This window comes from Phoenix dactylifera, unplaced genomic scaffold (genome assembly GCF_009389715.1).
Source record: "Phoenix dactylifera cultivar Barhee BC4 unplaced genomic scaffold, palm_55x_up_171113_PBpolish2nd_filt_p 000007F, whole genome shotgun sequence".
NCBI lineage: Eukaryota > Viridiplantae > Streptophyta > Magnoliopsida > Arecales > Arecaceae > Phoenix > Phoenix dactylifera.
Genome location: NW_024067666.1, coordinates 3,632,792 through 3,653,822, shown reverse-complemented (window position 1 = coordinate 3,653,822; position 21,031 = coordinate 3,632,792). Strand labels below are relative to the sequence as shown.

Below are 21,031 nucleotides of genomic sequence, written 5' to 3'. Positions count from 1 at the left end.
GGGTGAAAACCAGTAACTCTACAACAGTGGAAACCAAATATAACTGGGAGAGCTTAATAAAAAATAAAATAATTGCAAATTACCTATGTGCCCTATCTTCACTAAGCCATTTGTACTTCAAAACGTAGTACTTAACCCACCTGAGGTTTGGATCTGTCAGCTTCCGTCATGCTCCATTACGCACCTAAAGTATGTACAGGTCTCTTTAAATTTTCCCCTTTTCCAACAACTCCCTCTCCCTCCCTCTTTCACTACTACACCACTTCTCCACTCCTCTTCTTATAAAACCTCCCCTCTCTTCCTTCCCTCAGTTATCATTATTATTTAACAACCAATCCATGCATTCAGCCCCACCCTATCTAATGAGTGGAAAAAGTTGCCTCGCCATTTTCCATCCTTCACTAAAGAGAGAAAGAGAGAAATAAATGAAAAGAACCAAAGAAGAGCTAGCGATGGCAGCTTCGAGCAGCATGAAGTACTTCAAGATCGATGTGGAGGAGGCTACTAAGCATTTCTCATCTCCGTCCAATGTGGATGTTGTCGAGAAGGATGAGGTAGGGTTCGTATGGGCTACCATCCCAAATCTTTCTTCGCTTATATGTTTAAACATGAGCAATTGCACTATTCATTCTATAATTTATGAAGGCTACAAAGCTAATGCTTCTTTAGTAAAGCTTCCTCTTCTTGGAGCTACTCTTGATGATGTTGATGAAACATTTTGCAATGTGGAAGTAAACCATATGACATTCCTTAATATGTCTAGCTCGTCCATTTGCAACATTCACTTTTTGGTCATAATGAAAGAACTTGAACATTTGGATCTCAACTTCAATAGATTTTTGATACTTTCAGCAAACAAATTGCAGATGTTGGAACAAATTTAAGATATTTAAATCATAGCAATACCAAGCTCACCACACATGGAATTTGTATATTGTTGTGCATTATTATTTTGGAATAGCATATTTTGCTTACTAGGGATGATTTAGAAAAACTATTCTCACTAAGCATACTTCATAATCTTAGTCACTTGGAAAGTCAGAACTTGAAGAGACGAGTAAGAGATGAAGCAATCCATCCCTTGGGATTCTTGAGGAGATTGAACTGTTTGTATCAGAAGAGTGATTTCCTAATGGATATCTCTTAACATGCCTAGGCATCTCTGTCAAACTTGAAATTTTTTGGATTCCATAGTACTGAACTGGCCATCTCTAGGTTTCTTCTATATATGCCTCCAATAATATTCCGTGTACTAGATTTGAGGGATGCTGACTCTTAACTAAGGATATTGTATCATCATTTTGGAGAACACACCCCTATATTGAAGTGAGATATGAATCTATTCAAATGATCCACACTACTGAAAATGTTAATTCTAGTTCATCCCCATTCCATAGAACAACCCAAGCACCAAAATTGAAATCAAAAGGGGAAAATATTCTTCATCTGCTTTGCTCTTGTTCTGCATCCTACCTTAATTATAATCATTATTTCTGATAACCAGCCCTAAAGTCGTCTTCCAAAATTTTTCACCATCCATGATGCCCTTACAATTGATCTTCCCCACAATTACACAAAATCTATCTATTACTGGATTTACTTGCAGATGATGAGCTTGAAGACATGGATTACAACATCTACATCACCTTATTCAAAGGATTTTTTAAGAAATTCAACAAGTTTGAAAATGAGAAATGAGAACTGCAAAATATATCTTACATGATAGAGTTGTTTCTTATTCTTGTACTTTGGATTGGTGGAAGGAGGTTTAGATTTGGAGAATAAGGCTTGGATCTGGAGAAATAAGCACCATTTTGGAGCTTTGGGGAGGAAAATCCAATGAAAATAAGCCCTAGACCTCTTTCTGAAGATAAATTCGTGCATGTCAAACCACAAATGGGTAATGGAGCAGAATGGAAGCTAAAGGATCTGACCTTAGGTGGGTTAAGTGCGGCATTTTGAACCATGGGTAGGCTCAGTGAAATTGGGTTTTCCCACATGCTGGTAATCTATAATGATCCCTAAAAAAAAGTAAAGATGATATAATATGTCAAGAGCATGACACTTGATAGGATGAGATATGTACCTTATATAATAGCTTTACAAAAAAACTTGCTACAAAATTGTGTGGCACAATATATATCATGATTTATTTTCTTGTATGCCATTATTTATTTTCTTCATCATATGGAGATATGTGCCATGCTTTGTTTTCTTGAATGTCATTATTTATTTTCTTCACCATAAATAAATATATGCCATAATCTGTTTTCTTATATGCCGGTATTTATTTTCTTCATCAAAAGGAGATATATGTCATGATTTGTTTCCTTTATCATAAGGAGATATATACCATTATTTATTTTCTTTATCATAAGAAAATATATGCCATTATTTATTTTCTTTAAAATAGAAAACGTTATTTTACATTGCAAGTTAGAGAATCAAATTGGGTGATAGGCCCCTATTATTGATGCAAACATTATTCCCACTCTCTCTTGATACCTTCCTCCAAACCATCTATGAGAGATCATGTGCATGTCGTCATGGTAGAGAGGTTGTGTTGATGGTGTATATTACTTATAATATTTGGTTGGCTAGAAATGACCGTATTTTTCAAAGTAATTGTTGGACTCCTAAATTCATTCTCTTGAAAGTAGTCGGTCAAGCATAAGAATACATTAATGCCACTGCCCCTGAGGTATCCTTGATAGTCGGGGAAAATTGTGTCTCTCCTATTGCAGATTCTTTGTTCCCTTATATGTGTTAATTTACTTGGGAACCACCACCTTCTAGTTTTCTCAAGGTTAAATTTGATAGTGGCGTGTTAAATAGTAATGATTTGGGTGGAGTAAGTTTTATTATTAGAAGTGCGAGTGGTGCGTTAGTTGCAGCAGGAGGTGTTACATTGTTGGACACTACTATTCCAATGGTGGCATGGCATGCTGCATAAGAAGGTATATCGTATGTCACAAAAATTTTGAAGGCTTCACATATTATCTTGGAAGAGGACTTCAATGCAGTTATTAGGTGGCTTTCAGCTGGTTCGACTATTTCAGAATTGTTAGAGAATGGTAGCAGCTCGTAGGCCTTTTGAAGTAAAATATATGCACAGAATGCAGCAGATTAGATAGCGTCATATGTTGCTAATCACACATGATCTACATTGTGGTTGGCGGTGATTTTATTTTCTGATCTCGCGAATGTATTTATTCTAAATTGGTTTAATATATCCGTTTTTATCAAAAAAAAAGACAGTTAAAAGGGTCTAAGTTTCTTAACCTTTCCTTGATCGAGACCCAATTAGATTAACAATGCAAAGGCGTATCATCCATCATCAAATCTCTGATTCCAAGTCCAAATCCTCTGCATGCATGGTCCAATAGCTAGTTAGGGATAGGATCTCCATATGTTGCCCATGTATTTTTTTAAGATGGAAGTTTGGCACATCACATGACAGTTTGTAACACAAAAACTTTATGTATGGTAGGGGGCTGGGGTTGGATGTTTAGACCTGGAGCCTTTCGATAATGAGTTGGGGCATTGAGATTTGGGAAGAATAAAGAGTAGATTAGCAACTAAAGGCGATTGAGGTGGCACGTGGTCACCACACCATTGGAGCAAAGAAGAAAAGGTGGTGAAGAAGAAAGAGGGGGAAAAAATGCAGGTCTTCACATGCCTGACTAGTAGATCTGCTTATCGTATTAGACGTACCTTTTGAATACAAGCGAATTTTAATGATAATAAATAAAATTAGGTCCTAGATAATTAGATAAATTCTTTATACTTTCTTTTTTTTAATTCATACTTGAAAATTATTGAAAAATAATTCCTATGCTCTTCTTGATAAAAATCAGATTGAAAATTCGCTTTTAATTTGATCAGAGTTTTTCTCCATTAAAATTGTTCATTCTTGTATAAGTTAAGAATATGTGTATCGACATAAATATTCTAAAAGAGCTTTCCCAAGAATTGTTGTGATTTGTAGAGGAATAAAGATCAACATATTATCTTTTGAGAAGGATGTGAAAGAGCTTTTGAGAAAAGAATTTATATTATCTTTTCCTTATAAGTTTTTATAGTTATTGTTAAATCTATATAGGATTGTCTCTTGCTTAATTAACATATCTTGCTTAAGGGACAAAGTTAATTAGTCCTCCATGAGACCAAATCACGAAGTATCTTTTACTTTTAGCTTCTTCTATAATGAATACTTTTTTAGTCTAAATTCTATAGCTAAAATTGGAGTAAATTATGCTTCAACCTCTTCCTCAATTGCACATTGCTTATCTTGTGCAGTCTGGCAACCCCTTGGGGGTTCAGGGAAAACTGAACTTGGATGGCCACAACAAAGGCTCCGAGCCATGCATGACAAAAGAAGTAAAGGCATGCTAAGGTTTCAAAAAGAACCCACCCATGGATAAGAATGGAGCCTTGAAACTCGGTAATTTTTGGAGCGAGATATGTGAGCTACTAAAGCATCATGCGTTGAGGTGATTTTGTAACTCGGGTTAACAGTTTCATGGTAAAACTTTATTGTAGGTCCATTATACTCTGGTTTGCTTGCCGATTCTACTATCTTTTTGACTTTGCTTGAGAGGAACTGCTTGTCTTGAAGTGTGGGAAAAAAGTTGCTGGGATTGTGACTTTTAGGAGGGCATGGTCCCAAGGAGATCCTTGGATGGTGATTTGGCAGCCAAGATGCTCCTTGCTCTACTTTTCTCTCCTCTTTTTGCATAGGTGTAACTTATGTCACTACGTATTTTAATTGCCAAAGAGAATTAGTAGGCTTACAGCCTCATAGACACAGAAGCTATGGAGCCTCTCTCTCCTCTGTTCTCAATGCATGCATGTGAGAGAGAGAGAGAGAGAGAGAGAGAGAGAGAGAGAGGGAGGGAGGGAGGGAGACTTATGGATGGCTTCTGTGGAAGCATGGGCATGTGGAATTAAGATGGAGAATATTATTAATAAACTTATCAATTTTAGAATGACCAGAATGTTTGTTATGCTTAGTGTTCTATAAGTTAATTATGTTTGTTACTAATAAACTTATCAATTTTAGAAACTATTTCTACTCTTTTAGTGGTTGTGATCTCGTGCAGCACGCATGTAACTAAGAGACTGGCGAGCTATAATTTTATCCTTGGAACAATTAAATGGATGGTTATAAACAATGGTTGAACTATTACCATTAAATTGGACTATAACAAGGGGAGAGTGACTTTTAGAAGGATGACATAGATAAAGAATTCTAGTGCAGCCTGAAATTACGTTAATATTTGAATAAAAGTCATAAGATGACAAGTTAACAATCTTTTCATGCTTAGCGTATCTTAGCGTATCGATATAATAAAACCATGATTTCGACATATGCATGGAAAAAGTTATGTAGAGTTGGAACAGAGTTTTGTCGCACTTAGATATCACATTTGACTTCCTTATGACACCATTAACAAACAAGAGAGAAAATTTAAGCTGGGAATCTCCATTACTGTATGACTTGTCAAACCTTAGAGTCATGACAAGCAGCATGAAGACATTTTGTTTTTTTGGCTACTCTTCTAGTGATTATCCAATACCAACCATGGTCACGTAGCAATCTCATCTTAATTAGGGGTTCAAATTGGACCCTTTTAATTAAGACTCATGACAATGGTATGAATGACTCTTGAGGGTTGATTCATACACCGTCCATCAAGGGAGGGAGAAGAGAAGGTGATATGGGAGAGGGTCGATATGGCACATCTACTCCATGCTCATGATGGAGATGATCGGGGTGGGGTGGCATGGAAAAAATGAGAGAGTGCAGATATCAGATACCTTATCGGAGGAAAAGGATAAAAAGTTCATGTACACGAGGGAAGAATATCCAAGTCCCCACCATGCCTGCGATCCATAAAATTATAATGAGGAAATGTTGGGTATTGCATGAATCTTCGTGGGCCAATCAATCAAATCCCGTTGCACGGGGGTCACTTCTTGTCCTTTTGTGCCTTTTTTATTCCATTTGGTAGCTGTCCTTTTCGTAATTTGGCTAATGCATTTATATGAGTGAGAGAGAGTGGAACATAAAAACCTGATTTCCCATGAGAAAATTTTTCAGCAATATCGTTCACAATAATTTTTTCTCGTGCTTTAACGGATAATTCATAATATACGAATACGAATACATACAATAAAATCAAAAAACACAAACTCGTGAATTACTTATGGCAGCTCCTTCTCTTCTGACCATAGAGTGTACCCTGAATGGTGGACCGCATAAGTAGCCATCCAGTCGTCCGCCTCGTTGGTTTCTCTGTATACATGCTTAGCGTGAAAGGCTATCCCATCCCTTATCATCATCTCTATGTTCCGAATCGGAGGGTGGTCCTTACTCTTGTCTTTCGGTCCTCTTTAAATCCATTCAATAATCGTGGCCGAATCGTTCTTCAGGATGATCGAATTGGCCTGCAGCATCTATTGTACATGTCGAAGATTTGCCCAAGCAGTCCGTAACTCTGTTTTGGATACTGACATGTTTTGGATACCATTCTAGAGTACGGACCATGCTTTTCGCTTGATAGGAGAGAAGATTAATCCCCACGCTGGATCAAGCAATCAACAAGAGACTGGCCGATTGCATGCTCGATTGGCACCTGCTGATAATTTATGATCAAACACGAATCTAAAGCCAACAAGCGATAAAGACAAAGATCCAGTGCTGCACCATTTGTCCTGCTTCCAATCATGACAAGGGGCACAACACCTAAGCATCCAAATGCCATCTGCCAACCACCATCCTAAATGATCATCTTCTCCACTGACGATCAACGTGCCAATCGCATTAATTAGGGGGGATCGATCGGTCCAAGTGAGTTGTGCCCATGAAAAGGACATGGGAGAAGAAGTATGGCAGGGTGGGAATGCGGTTAGGTCGCAGAGACGGACGGATGTAAGAATGGACGCAAGTGCGAGGCTGACTCACACGGTGCGGTCTCTTGTACGGAGAAGGAAAGGAGTTGAGTATAAAGGGACGAAGAGTAGTAGGATGTACATGTACCCGAGGGAGGAACGTCCACCCACGTGGCAATGCGTGCGTTTTCCTTCAATTAAAGCAAGGTGGTCCAATCTAACAGTCACACCCCACCTGCACGAGGGCCTCTCCCTTGTCTTCTTCTTTCCCTTGGACATGTGGGCTCCTCTCTTCTTGTCTCTCTCCCTCTCTCGCCCTTTTCCATCTCTAATGCATTTTAATAAAAGACAAAAAAAAAAGGAAAAAAAAAGTGTGCTTGTGTGTGGATAAATTATTGATTGGGTCGAATCCACCAACTCAGTCGTGATTGGACAAATTTACCAACTCAGCAGCGAACCTGATCCAACTAAAAATTTTATATATGTGTATGTGCATATGTCTATGAATGGACGGTAAAAAAAGCTTCCTTTTCGACTGCCTGTGCCGAGCTCAGAGCTGCTTGGCAGGATATTATCTTCGTGAAGTGTATTATGTGTGCAAACCGCATCATCCTCGAGAGCGACTCGGCTACGGTGATCGAATAACTCCGAAGTTGGAGAGATGTTGTGGAGGGATGGCCGCTGCTCCACGACATCTACAGACTGCTGGGGGAGTGTGAGTCCCACACAACCATGCATTCTATAGAGAGGCAAATGGCGCAGCTGGCTGAATCACGTCCTTTGCTGCCTATTACCTTAGAGATTTTGTATGGGAATTAAGAATCTCTGTCGGGGCTTCTTAGCGAGCTACTGTTTTCTGATTTTATTGGCTACATTCACATCCGTTATGTGTGAGCTGCGGTTATACCAAAAAAAAAAAGAAGAAAAAGTTTGCTTCTCATATATTACAAGTTGCAGCTGGCTAGCGAGAAATGGAAAATATTTGTGGATCGGCAATCTTTTCATTAGAAGAAAGCTTTTTTTTGAAAAAGAAATTATGGTTTAATTTAGTATTTCTGGAGTTGGTAAAAGACTTGATGCATTGTTAAAAGATTCAAGATCGGAGTACATTGAATGGGAGTGTCTATTTGAAAGCCTTTACAAATTAAGCCTGCACCTCATCTATATTATATGGAGAGTTATAGATAATTTCTACTCAGGAAAAACTGCAGCTCTTTGATCTTATCAAATTGATCCATGTCATTAATACTACACCGCATATTTGTTCTAATTAAGTATAGATTTTAGTCCCCATAAATTGCTAGGAGTTTTTTCTGGTTTCACTTTGTTATAAATGATAAAATTATACTATATCTCATGAAACCCCAGAAAATGGGTTTCATATGAGACTTGGGGTCTCACATTTTTCCCTTTAAAACATTAATTCTCAAGTCATTGAGATCTTGTGACCATCCAACCTATTTACTTCAGAAACCCAATATCTTTCTGTTCCATCCCTGCTCTTTCACCTTTCACAACCAGGTATATGTTTATTTTTATCTCTTGTTGTGGTTAAATAAATCATGGTATTAAGAGTATGACTTTGATTTTCATATGATAAGTGTTTTACATTTCCAAAACTACCATTGTAACATGGGTGTCTCAAATAGCATAATAATATAGTTTTTATAAAAAATTATAATGAAATCATGATATATTATAATTTTTTTCTTATATATATATTTTTTTGTTTCAGCATTAGCACAAACATTTTTTCTAGTTTCTTAAAAAAATATTTATCACCCACCTTAGAAAAATATAACCCTTGGTTTATTTTTTCACTCATTACAATAAACAAGAGTATTATCCCAGCTAAAAACTGTTAAAAGTATATAAATATATATAAAAAAAACACAAGGAGGAAATATAGTCATAGTCATGATCTAAGCTTCTGTTATGTGCACTATAACTGCAATCTAGTTGTATTGGATGTAATTAAAGCAAATAAGTGCTCCAACTCAATTCACTTGACATAAATCCAATCCAAAACTAGACTAGATTTAACATGAATAAGTCCAGATCCATTCCCTTTTACATCTTAGGGACCCAAACAATGAGATTAGCTTGGCCAAAATGGACAAAGATGGACTCACTCCCACCTTTCACTGGCCACTAAGCCAGCATCCAACTCCATCCCCATTTCATCTAATTTTGTGGTGCTCGTAGCACCGATGAGATATCTCACTATTTTCTTCCAAAAAATAAAAAAATCTCCTCTTTCATGCAGGTGGAGCCATTTCTCTTAACTATCCAAGTATTTTAGAGATATGGCTCCATAGAATGTTTATGCAAGCAGTAGCATCCGCCATCCATGTAACAACTTACGAAGAAATTATTAGCTGGACTGGATCCACCGTAGATCTAAAATGAAATCATTTTATTTTTTTCCTTTTTTCTTTCTATGTGTAATAGCAACATGATATAGGATGATGATGGACCAGGTCCACTTAATAACTCCTCTTCTCCAATACATAGATGCAATATTGACCAGAGAAATCTTATGGCACGAAGGCGAAGGGCTAGGGGACGAGCACACGTGTGATTCCCACGACCACACGTGCTTATGCTGTTCAGCCTTGGGTTCCCAACCCCCATAAAGTGTGAAGACGATGGGGGAGGTAGGCCGGCTGGGGCCAACCTAGGGAAGCAAAGGAGCACAAATTCCAATAGTTTTCGCCTCTTCTTAGCTTAAAAAAACCTCATCACTTCCCCTTTGTGGAGGGGTCCATCTTACCCTTGATGACATGGGTGACATTTGCCATGGCCCAACTTACTTTGGCTTGTAAGGTGAAGAATTTTTTGGGAAAATAAGTATTTCTAGTATGGATTTTATTTTTTTATGTTTTTTTTATTTTTTTTAAAAGATTCATTGTTTGAAATAGGCACTATACTTTGATGAGAACTTTATAGGAGATGGAATCGGTCTAACCTAGTAGTGGCATCCATTCCAAGTTGATTTTGTCGTGCTCGTGCATGCGGTGGTCTCTTCATGAGGTTTCTCCATCACATTGAGCATCGACATGTCGATTGGTGACCCAAGTAGTTGCGAGACATGTGATGTTTGTCCATTCCATAACAATTATATCTTTTGTAAATAAATCTACATCATGCTTTTATAAAGGATTCTCTGTTTGCGAAGGTTAATTATATAAAAGTATCAATAGTCTAAGCTATACTTGATATAAGACGTATAATTATGAATGATTTAAGATATTAAATTTAAAATACTTCAAATAAAAAATTTCATCATTCATAGTTGGGGAACCTAATGTTTAATGTTAACAGATAAGCATTATCTCATCAAATTATATAGGCCGAGTATGAATCATCAAAGTTTGAGAACATTTTTAATCAATTATTAACTAGTATTCTTTTGAGAACATGATGGTGCCCAAATTTGAAATGACTTCTCAGAGAGAGATGGATAGCTACAGGCCGGGCTAGCATTTGAGGAGAGTAATAAAGGTAATAACTTTTTCATGAAAAAAAAAATCAATTAGATTATAACAAGATCCTGGTTTTGAGTGGCAGGGACACCTACCTTTAGTATTATAATCCAAACTATGTTCTCTAAACTTGTAAAGAGTCCCATGGAAGAAAAAAAATACAAACATAAAATTTTCATATACACACAAAAACAAGTATCTTTGAGACACATATAAGTCAGAGAAATCGAAATTCAAGGTGCAACATCTGCAACGCTCATGATTATGGAGAAGCTTAACACACGGGATCAAGATCGGTTGAGTTGGTAGTATTTGCAAAAATGTAAGCTTGCAGCAAAAGAAGAAATTATCATTGAGAGCACAAGTAAACTAATGGGATTAATGAGCCATCATTTTCTTTTAAGGGCCTTTTATTAAATCTATTTTTTAGGTGATTTAGATATAAAAAATATACTGAAAAAGGAATTTTCAGAAGATAAGATTTGAGAGAATCATTAAAAAGTTTAAATCCATGATAATCAACTTAACATTCTTAAAAACCTTTCTTCTCAAGAAAGGGGGTAAAAAAAAGGAAGTATTGTTCACAGCCATTTTTTTTCAAAATCTAGAGAAATACCAATGCTAGAAGTTTGGACCTTATAGAAGTTGGAACAAGGTTTGTAATGCTTCCAGCCAACAAGTTACCAGAAGATCCTGTACCTGCCTGGTTCCACTGCACAAACACTAGAGCACACCCATGTCTTTAGGGCATCAAGACATTTTTGTGCTGCCAGAGCCCTGACCTTACTGATATTTCTGTTGTCTGCTCTACCTTCTTTTCTTACTAGCTCCATTTTGTTTCCCTTTTCCACTGTGCCACAGTGGGTACTCTTATTGGAACAATAATTAGCCCATTGTGGTGAGGAAAATGAGACCGCAAGAAGAGGATGTAATCCAGCATACAATGAACTCTTAGGTTTCACTTCATAATGCGATGAATTGATAATATTTCGAACATTCTGAGTTGTTGTTCTCCCATCTTACACTAATGGCTGATTTTTGTATTGGAAAGATTATAGACTTGTTATCATACCCAACCTGTTTCTGAAAAGTGATAAAAGTGATCAACTCTGGTCATTCACTTTTTATTGCAAATTATATTTTCTTTTATATATAACCTAATGCATTGCTAATCAGGCAGATACTTTTCTCTGTTTTTTCCCATTTTATTCACATGAATTCTCTTGGCGACGAAAGCTTTTGAAGATGAACCAATTTAACGGTATCTATTTATTGTAGTTTTTTTTGGTACAATCTATTTATTGTAATTTGATGTAATATTTAACTTGTTGAGATTCTAGTTCCAAGATTTATGAAAACAAGAAGAGGTGGTCTCATTAACTAGGCTTCAATGAACTGAGAGTGCAGTTCAAGATTAATTTACATTGAAATAAGCCTCAGATTGTATTACTTTTTCTTCCTCATCTCTGTCACTATTATCCAAAGCAACCTAACTCTTGCATTCAATTTATCCAAGCCATCCAAGCACCACTAAGGGTTTCTTTCTTTCAAAAAGCTTGTGCCTCACCACTCCAACAAGGGCCTATGAATAAACCAAAATAGTAGACCAAGAATCACAATTGGATAGCCATGTGAATCCAAAGCTAAAGCAGCTCAAAATTCTCGCAGTCGTGATTGAGGTAAGAAATCGCTTCTTCTCAAAAGGCAAAGACAACATCATGCCTCTAAATGAACAATAATAAGGTAGCTGAACATATGCCTGGAATTAGGGCAAAGTGCTACTTTAATATGTGCATGTTAGTAAGGATTAAATAATCAAAACTTAGCATAGAGCTAATTTTAAGACCGATCAGCCCTTGTTCTACGCTAATTGTCATTATTCATCCTATATCACTTTATCCATCCTTAAAATCAGCAAAGTCTTCACATGTGAAATAAAATAATGCAGCACCAATCTGAATGAATCACCGAAATCAAACTTTGGCTGGTCCCACTACAATTCTTTTAACACCTCCTTTTCTTTTCATCAACAAATGGTCTTTTGTCTGGTGATCACAGGTTGAAAGTCTCCATCACAATATTTGACTTTTCCTAGAATGTGTAATTAGCCCTGCAGCTTAATCCATGGGAGCATGGTTAACCACCTAATCATGAAATCACGAAGCGCGCTTTATCCGATTTCGATGCTGCTCACGACAGTATCCTCTAGTGGATGACTTTGTGTAGAAACTTTTCTATCTTTCAGCATCTGAATACTGACTTAGATTTGACTGAAGCTAAGTCAGATACTTTTAGCTTACCTTCCCTCTCTACTAGGGGCCCCAACAATTATATATTTCCATTATAGCTAATAGTGCCTATATAGCATTACTCATTAGAAAATTGAAAAAAATAAATAAATAAATAACCTATATGGTAGGCCTTTGATGACATATGTTTGCATATGGCCAGGCATTAACAGCTCAATCTGCGCTAACCAAACATTGCTTCTGATATGACATTAAAAGAAAAAAAAAGCCTACATTTGCTAGATATAATTATTATTTTGATCTGTTGAGCTAAAGCTAAATGTCAAATGATAAATCCAACATAGATCTAAAGAAGATACCCCATTCCATACTGATAGGATCAGCTACAAGAATTAAGCTTTACAGTTGGTAGTTTGAAGTAGAAAATGTCCTTGAATCACTTTTGGCAGCTTCTATAAAAACCTCCTTAGTCTTTCACTCCTATTTCTTCAGGACTTTTAGGGGCACATTGTTGACTCACTGACACCATCCCTGTCCTATGTTGACAAACTAAGGCTATGTTAATCATTTTCCATTGAATTATCCTATCTGCTTAAATCTTCTATGAGAGAGACCCAATTTTAATATATCGACGACATGCTTGATACCGAACATGATAGAGATCAAGGCTCCCATTGGCTGTGCTGAGGCAATAAACAGAGTTTCTAGTTGGTCTCTGAGCTGTATGACAGATTTAGATCTAATGAAGCTTGCTTCTATGCTGAAAAAGAACTATTTGTGTGAGTACTTGGACCAGGCCTGGCCCAGCCCTTGTGCACTCCCTCTTAAGGACCACATGAGTTAAAACACCATCTCAAATAGATGAAAACCTACCTGACAAAGCACAAGGACCACATAAGATGAAGAAATGAATCTAGAATAGGAGTTTCCACCAAAAAAGGAAGAAAATTTTGCATCTATTTAAGATGTTATGCTGCATTATCTTGTGTTTTAATGCTAACATCGCGAATGAGTTGGCAAAAGTTGGGATCATTTAGACCGGCCTGAGTTCTAAGTGGAACATAATGTCACTCTTCGAGGTGCATCTATCATCCAAGCTGGCTACAAGTAGTAGTAGCTTGTTCTTGGATGTTGACCTTGATAGGAGGAGTATCACCCCACATTCATGCTTGTTCTTTGAGGGAAGATCCAGCGTTCAACCGAGGAAACTAGTGCATCAAGATGGGTCATATAAAATGTCCATGAATTTCTTAAATGGCTTTGGCTTCTTGAATAAAAAGATGGATGGTATAATAAAACTAGACCGCTCAATATTTACTTATGATTCATAATATTTTCATAGTAAGTGATATTTTGTAGTCCAGAGCTGCACTTTCGACGACTTCAAACATTGTTGCAAGCTAAACTTGGTAGATCAACATCACAATTGAAAATTTTGGTCTTCTTTGAAAAAAATGAAAATTTTAGTCAAGCATTCTGAACTTGAATCTAGGCTTATGTATACTACATAATATAACAAACTGATTACAAAAGGCTAGCCAAGGGTTAGATGCATAAAAAAGAGAACTGCACCATTTTATCGCGCCTCCATCAATCACATGGATTCGCACCGACCAAAGGCTAGCATATTATATGCGGTCAAGATACGCCAATAACACGAGCAACATATGCAGTTAGTTTAGAAGGACAAACTCAATGTTTATTTATGGATTTGCTAATATTTTTCATTTAACTAGACTTGTGCAAGTTGCTAAGAACCATTGTAGCAATTGTCAGCATTGCATCTCACAATTTCGACATAATGATCTAGAAATGATTCTAAAGCTATTATGTGAAGACATAAACTGTGGATTGAAGCATAAACAAGGTTTTTATATTTTTCATACACATCTCCAATGGCAACCAGAGAATGCCTGGTAGGTCTTTATATTTTTTGAGTAGAAAACCATCACAGATGTCATTAGTGATGAAATGGGTACAGAAGGATGAAACAAAGAAAAAAGAGAGGAAAACACAAACAAGAAAGAAAGGGAGCCGAGCTCAAAGTGCCCAAAAAAATCAAGATCCAGCCCGAATAACTCCAACCCGTAATTGCTCATGCACTTCAGTAGGCCCAACAAACCATGTACCCAAAGTGTCAGGGATGTTTAGAGGGAGATTTGATTGGTATTTAAAAATGAATCTTTTTGAGTTATACAATGGAAGGGGTGTTTTTGTTCATGGGAAACTCTGCTGGGTTTCTCTTTACCCATTGATGCTTTTTAATCCATTCAGAGAAATGCCATGAACTCTTCTTGCTGTCATTTTGCTATCACCCCACTTTATGAACTCTGTCACACAATGAGCATACGAAGTTTTGCTGTTGATGAGCTGACATTAAATTCTAACCATGATCAGCTTGCCAGAGTTTCTGTTTATATTTGAGATTACCATTCTCTTTATTCTTTTCCTTGTTTTTTCCTGATTCAAGGGAACATCTTTCTCTTTGAAACATCTTTTGGTCTGAACCGACTGGAATAGAGAAAACTAGTATTTTCTAACTTTTAGTTCTCCTCTTTGATCAATAAAATCTATCAGTTTGGAAGATTTTTTGTTTTTCTTGCAAGCATATAGATTGCACAGCCATGTACAAGTCATCTATACTTTCATTGCCAAAAGAACATTTCATTAAATACACACACACACACACACGCACACAAAAGGATGTAAGATGGATGGGAGGGACTCAACTGAAGAGTTTGAAGAAGCAGGCCACTGCAAAAGTGATAGGCCACTGCATTGGGGAGTTAGATCCAATGCCTGCAATCCCAGAGCTTTCTAATCTTTAGGAAGGACCAACCTTCAAAATTTCACCGCCAAGTTTTCAAGCAAGACATTGCAGTACTGGGCCTTCCCAGCAGCCATCACTGGGATCTCAGTGCTTGCAGTCATTTTGCACTCATGCAAGAAGTAATATGGATAGAAAAATTACCACCTTATCTCATTGCACTCCTGAATTAAAAGCACATTGCTCCTTTATTTCAAATGGATTCATCATCTCAATGCAAACTGCGAGTCAAGTGTGATTTTGTGATCAAAGTTAATACATCATTCTCAACAACAGCAATACTACTCAATACTAAACATGTACTCCATCATGCAAAGGACTGTCTGCATAATTATCAAATGCATGCAGCATCTTCCTAGCATGCAAAACATTATATTGGCTTCCTGTTCTCTCATTTGAATTAATGATCTTTCACTTTGCTGAAGACCCTCTTAGCCCTGAGATTGATGTTAGATGTAGAAATGGAGAAAACAATTGCTGCATACTTAGTTGTGTGATGGGGACATCATAGCCGTTCGTTCAGACGATCGAGCCATCAGAGCCGCTCGCTCGTGCCCGCACCAGGGGATGACATCATTATGGCTACGAGAGGATCTTGAGTTGGAGGGATTTTCCGGCACCATCTAATTCTCCATTCACTATATTAATAGTGTATTGGCCTTAATGTACTCGATCATCATTAGATCTTAATATTCAATGCATATTAAAAAATTGAAGTATTAAAACTTTTTATTTGATATATTTGTTATATTATTATAATATATTAAAAAAATAAAAAAAAAGTACCGCATGCATCATGCGAGGCTGATATTACGAATATTGGTATTAATGATGAAAATTTCTACTTGGCTATCATTAAAGTTGATTGCTTAATGTACAATAAAAAATTGGCTATTAAAACTTTCTATTTATTATAATATGTTGCATTACTATATTACATGTTAAAAATAGTTGAAAAAAGAGAGAGACTATCATATCATATGCATCACTTAGGCACATATTAATTCTATTAATATTAATGATGTTAGTTTCTCTACAAAGGCTTAGCTTATACAAAGTTTTTTTTGTTAGTCATATCAATGCTAGTATCAGTAACGAAATTTTTTTTGATTATTGTTAAAATTTATTACTTAATTTGCAATAAAAATTTAACTATTAAAATTTTCTATTTATTATAATTTATTATATTATCATAAATTATAATTAAAAAACAGTTAAATAAAAAGAGAAAAAAATTGAATCGCACAACTATATTAACATTTTTTTAAAAAAAATAATAATAATTCGGAATGGTTTGATTTGGTTCCATGCGAACCGATCCCTGGTCTTCGAATCACGCGCATAGCACGTGAACCATCCCACACCGCGAAATGAAACCTTATGTCACGTGCATATCACATGCGAACCACTGCTTTACAACCCTAGTCGGCCTCGGGGGAGAGGGACAAAAGAAGCCGTACGAGGGAGGACGCCATGAGCCAACCGGTCCAGAAGAACACTCTCTACGTAGGTAAGGCGTTCGATGCTATGCCTCTGTGAGCGAATCAATGGTTTTGTTCTTGTACCTTATTGTTTGTGATTGAAATTTTGAATATATCGACCCAGGAGGGCTGGCGGAGGAGGTGAACGAGGCGATCCTGCACTCGGCGTTCATCCCGTTCGGGGATATCAAGGACGTGAAGACCCCCCTGGACCAGGCCACCCAGAAGCACCGCTCCTTCGGGTTCGTCACCTTCCTCGAGCGCGAGGACGCCGCCGCCGCAATGGACAACATGGACGGCGCCGAGCTCTACGGCCGCGTCCTCACCGTCAACTACGCCTTCCCCGAGCGCATCAAGGGCGGCGAGCAGGGCTGGGCCGCCCAACCCAGTGCGTACTCCTTTCCCCCTTCCGTATCATTATTCTGATTGATTGCATTTGGATCTCTTTCTTTATTTGGATTCAACTCTATTGATAAGTTATTCGATTGACATGCACTATTGCCTTTTTTGATTCTTATACTTTCAACTAAGAAAAAGAAAAAAAAAGCCAGAAAGCTATATATAAATTGTACAGTCTATAGGATAATGATAAATGTTAAACCGGAAATTATAGAAATTAACGAACACTTTTTAGCCAAACCAGAGCATGATACATTGTAGAAGAAATTTAATAAGATTTTGTTATGTTCTTTTGGAACTTGGGGGGGGGGGGAGAGAGAGAGAGAGAGAGAGAAGCCAGTTGGGATAGTGTGAAGGAGATAGAGTGCTGCTGGGGTCAGGATTTCCTATTGAATTGAGGCAATTGTTCAAGAACATATTCTTGTCTTTTGAAAGAGTTGCATATTGCCACCAAGGTGGTAGCCTAGTGGTACTGGGCATAATTTCTATCCTCATTGTCCCAAGTTCGAGTCGCTGCGGCGTTGATTAAAATGTGGCTTCGGCCACTGCTTGGACATAAGGCATAGGAACGCTTCTTGGACCTCTAGTAGCCGGGGTATGAGTAAAACCGGTTGGGGTGCCTAATACACGGCCATTTCTGCCCGCATCGAACATTCTCCTGACGGGGCGGGGGCCTAGTGGGGGCTGCTACGCAGGAATGGGCTTGCCCCTTCCTCCCCCCTTCCCCTTTGTCTAGCAAAAAAAAAAAAAAAGAGTTGCATATTTGTGATGTTTGTGTCAGCTATTTGGCTTAAAAAAAAAGGAACAAAAGCAAAAAAGAGAAAGGGAGCCATGAATAAAAGGTTTCTGGATAATGGTTGGTTTTCTGATTTTGTGGGACTGTCATTTGGCACATTTGGTACCATCTGATTACACTGAAGTTTTGTTGATTGCTTGTAGTTGGTACTTGTGGTACCATTTACTTACCCTTTACTTGGTGCCTCCACAGACTGATGCAAGGTTGATGTTTCGTAAAATGAGAAATATTGCAGCTGGATGATTATGAACAAATTTTATACTATTAATAACATACTTAAATCAATTTTGTCATGGGAGCTTGACCGAACAGTTTATTGCCATTTTACATAAAATGGTATGTGGGTCATCATCAACAATTTACCAACTGAGACAAACTTATCTGGCATAACATACCAATACATTATCCCAGCAACTATGAAAGATTTGATTACTTCAAAGGAAATGATACTCATATTCTAGGTGAGTCTAATTGACATCTTTGTTTTGTTCAGTTTGGGCGGATGCTGATACATGGTTTGAGAGGCAGCAACAAGAGGAGGAAATGCAGCGTCTGCAGGCAGAACAGCAAGCCGCCATGAAAGCCGCAGAGGAGCTGCACAGGAAGAAGTTGGCTGAAGAGCGAGAAGGGGAGAAGGAAGAAGAAACAGAAACAAAGGCAGATCCTATGGCTGTGGCTGAAGCAGAGGCCTTGAAACAGCAGAACACTTGAACTATCTAAATTCACATTGAAGAAGACCATGTGGAAAGATAAACTGCTAAGTGCTTTCTACTCATTAGAATGTACAAAATCGAGACCCTTTTGTGTTTTCTTCCAGTGGGTTCTGTCATTACCTACTGCACATTGTCCTTACTTGCATTTGTAACTTCCATGATGGTGGTTGTTTTGACATAGAAAAGTGAAATTGCTGATTCTGCAGTTGACATTCTGCAGAACTCTGCTTGTGTAACATTGCTTATATTCGGTGACCCTGATAATGGTGTTTGGAACATGGTGGGAAAATAATAGTAAAGCAAAGAAAATTAATTATGAAAAAATACATGGTCTGAGGGAGAATGCTGTGATTCGTTCTGTGGATGTTGTCTAATCTGATTCTGTTTGCAGGCAAAGATGTTTTATTTTAATTCCTCATCGACCAAAGCATGAGATTGAGAACAATGCAAGCAGTCAAGATTTCCAAGAAATTTGGAGGAGCCATATTCTTTGATCTGAACTTCCTACTGCTGCTGTGGAAGTCCAGCAAGGAAACTAAGACATTCATTTGGGAAGCATGGAATGCTGCTGACATCATTGAAGTCACAAATCAGGAACTTGAGTTTCTTTGTGGCATCGAACCTTTGGAGAAATTTGAAACCAAAGATAATGATAAATCAAAATTCATCCACCACAAACACGAAGTGGTCATGCAGCTATGACATGAAAATCTCAAGGTCCTGTTTGTGACAAATGGAACGTCTAAAATACACTATTACACGGAGAAGGATAATGGATGGGTTCATGAAATGGAAGACCGACATATTACTCCATTTACTGGTGACATGTCAGTATCAGGCGATTTTATCATTGCAGGTACGAGATTTCGAGCAGACGACCTTATCAAGTGGCATAGTCATTTTTCTGTTCGAATAAAATTTAGTGAACATGAGGGAAAGAACATATCTCCTACAGGCAGTTTCATTTTGGGTCAGTATAGCTGTTTGTAGAATTGAAGGATCTTCTTGGGTTTCAATTTATAATTTCAAGGAACTGCCATAAGTTCATAAAACATTAATCTGATTGGCAATGAACGGTAATGAAATATTTATTTTGAAATATCTATTTTATTTTTCATATTTCAGCTCTCTTGAGAATGTTAACAGTTCAACCACATCTGCCACTGACAAGGGGTACTTGGAGCATATGATCAAGTGTGCAATAGACTGTGGTGTCATTGACCAGTGGATCCATGCAAGAATTTGTGGTTTCCCTCCTAAAGAAGGGATGGATTTCAGTATCAGGTCCATCACAGAGAGAGAATAGCATACAGTGGAAGAACCTGCTGCTTGATTCAACCATGTTGGCACCTTTTTATCAGCAACTCTCCAGTCCAGCTTATTATGGCCATTTATGAAGGATGTCTCAGAGAAATTTTGAAATTCCTGTGTGTGATAGCAACAGCAGCAGTAAACCTAAGGAGTTATACTAACTGCATGGAGGTATCAGAAAGTGCTTGTAATTCATGTTACGTTGTAAATGTAGTCGAAAAATAAGACGTATTCTGTGGCGTACAACACCTGTAGGTAAATTCATCAGCACCTATTCTTTTATATCTTGTGTGCAAGCCTTTTAGCATCATAAATGAAGTGGTATGTTCAATTACAGAGAAGAACATACAAGCGCTTTATTGCTTGCAAGCCTGTTTAAGTTACAGCTTGAGTTGGTGTGATAATAATTCACAATACCTGGCACAGAGATGTGCAAAGAATACAAAACTTGGTTTCTCTCAAATGTATATCCTCTAAATAGCAACATGTCAGAAAGAAAAATTCAGTCTGAGATCTACCACAAAACCTGCCATCTGTCTCTCTGTATATCATATTCCTGTCAGATTCTTAGCAGCAAGAAGGGCTGCAAAAGTCTTGTTCTAGGGGTCATTCTATTAATCTCCTATATTAATCCCCCCATCTCTCAGCCAGCACAAGTAAAAATTCCCCCAACTACCCCAGAAGAGCAAAAGGAGTCAAGGGACAGGCAGTAAAAGAACATCACTAAAATCCCCTATGTTTACATACAAATGCCCAAACATTGCAAAAGAAGATTTAACAACTGCTTTCGATCAGATTTCTATGGACTATCACCCCATAGAACAAGCTTTGAGGCAGCTGTGGCATCCAAGAACCATACCAACTTGCTATCAGATG

General features: G+C 37.5%; 1 protein-coding gene across 1 annotated transcript; it reads left to right on the top strand.

Moving 5' to 3' along the window:
* The first annotated feature begins 16,845 nt into the window (after positions 1-16,845).
* LOC103704492 (peptidyl-prolyl cis-trans isomerase E-like) lies at positions 16,846-19,168 on the top strand. The gene is made up of 3 exons (XM_008787806.4): positions 16,846-16,965; positions 17,061-17,324; positions 18,625-19,168. Exons 1-3 carry the CDS (start codon positions 16,929-16,931, stop codon positions 18,840-18,842), a joined length of 519 nt encoding a protein of 172 aa, XP_008786028.2. The 5' UTR covers positions 16,846-16,928; the 3' UTR covers positions 18,843-19,168.
* The last annotated feature ends 1,863 nt before the right edge of the window (positions 19,169-21,031 follow it).

Coding starts and splice junctions, on each gene's coding strand:
- LOC103704492 (XM_008787806.4), top strand. CDS start 16,929: ATGAGCCAACCGGTCCAGAAGAACACTCTCTACGTAG. Junction 16,966..17,060: donor GAAGAACACTCTCTACGTAG/GTAAGGCGTTCG, acceptor ATATCGACCCAG/GAGGGCTGGCGGAGGAGGTG. Junction 17,325..18,624: donor GGGCTGGGCCGCCCAACCCA/GTGCGTACTCCT, acceptor TGTTTTGTTCAG/TTTGGGCGGATGCTGATACA.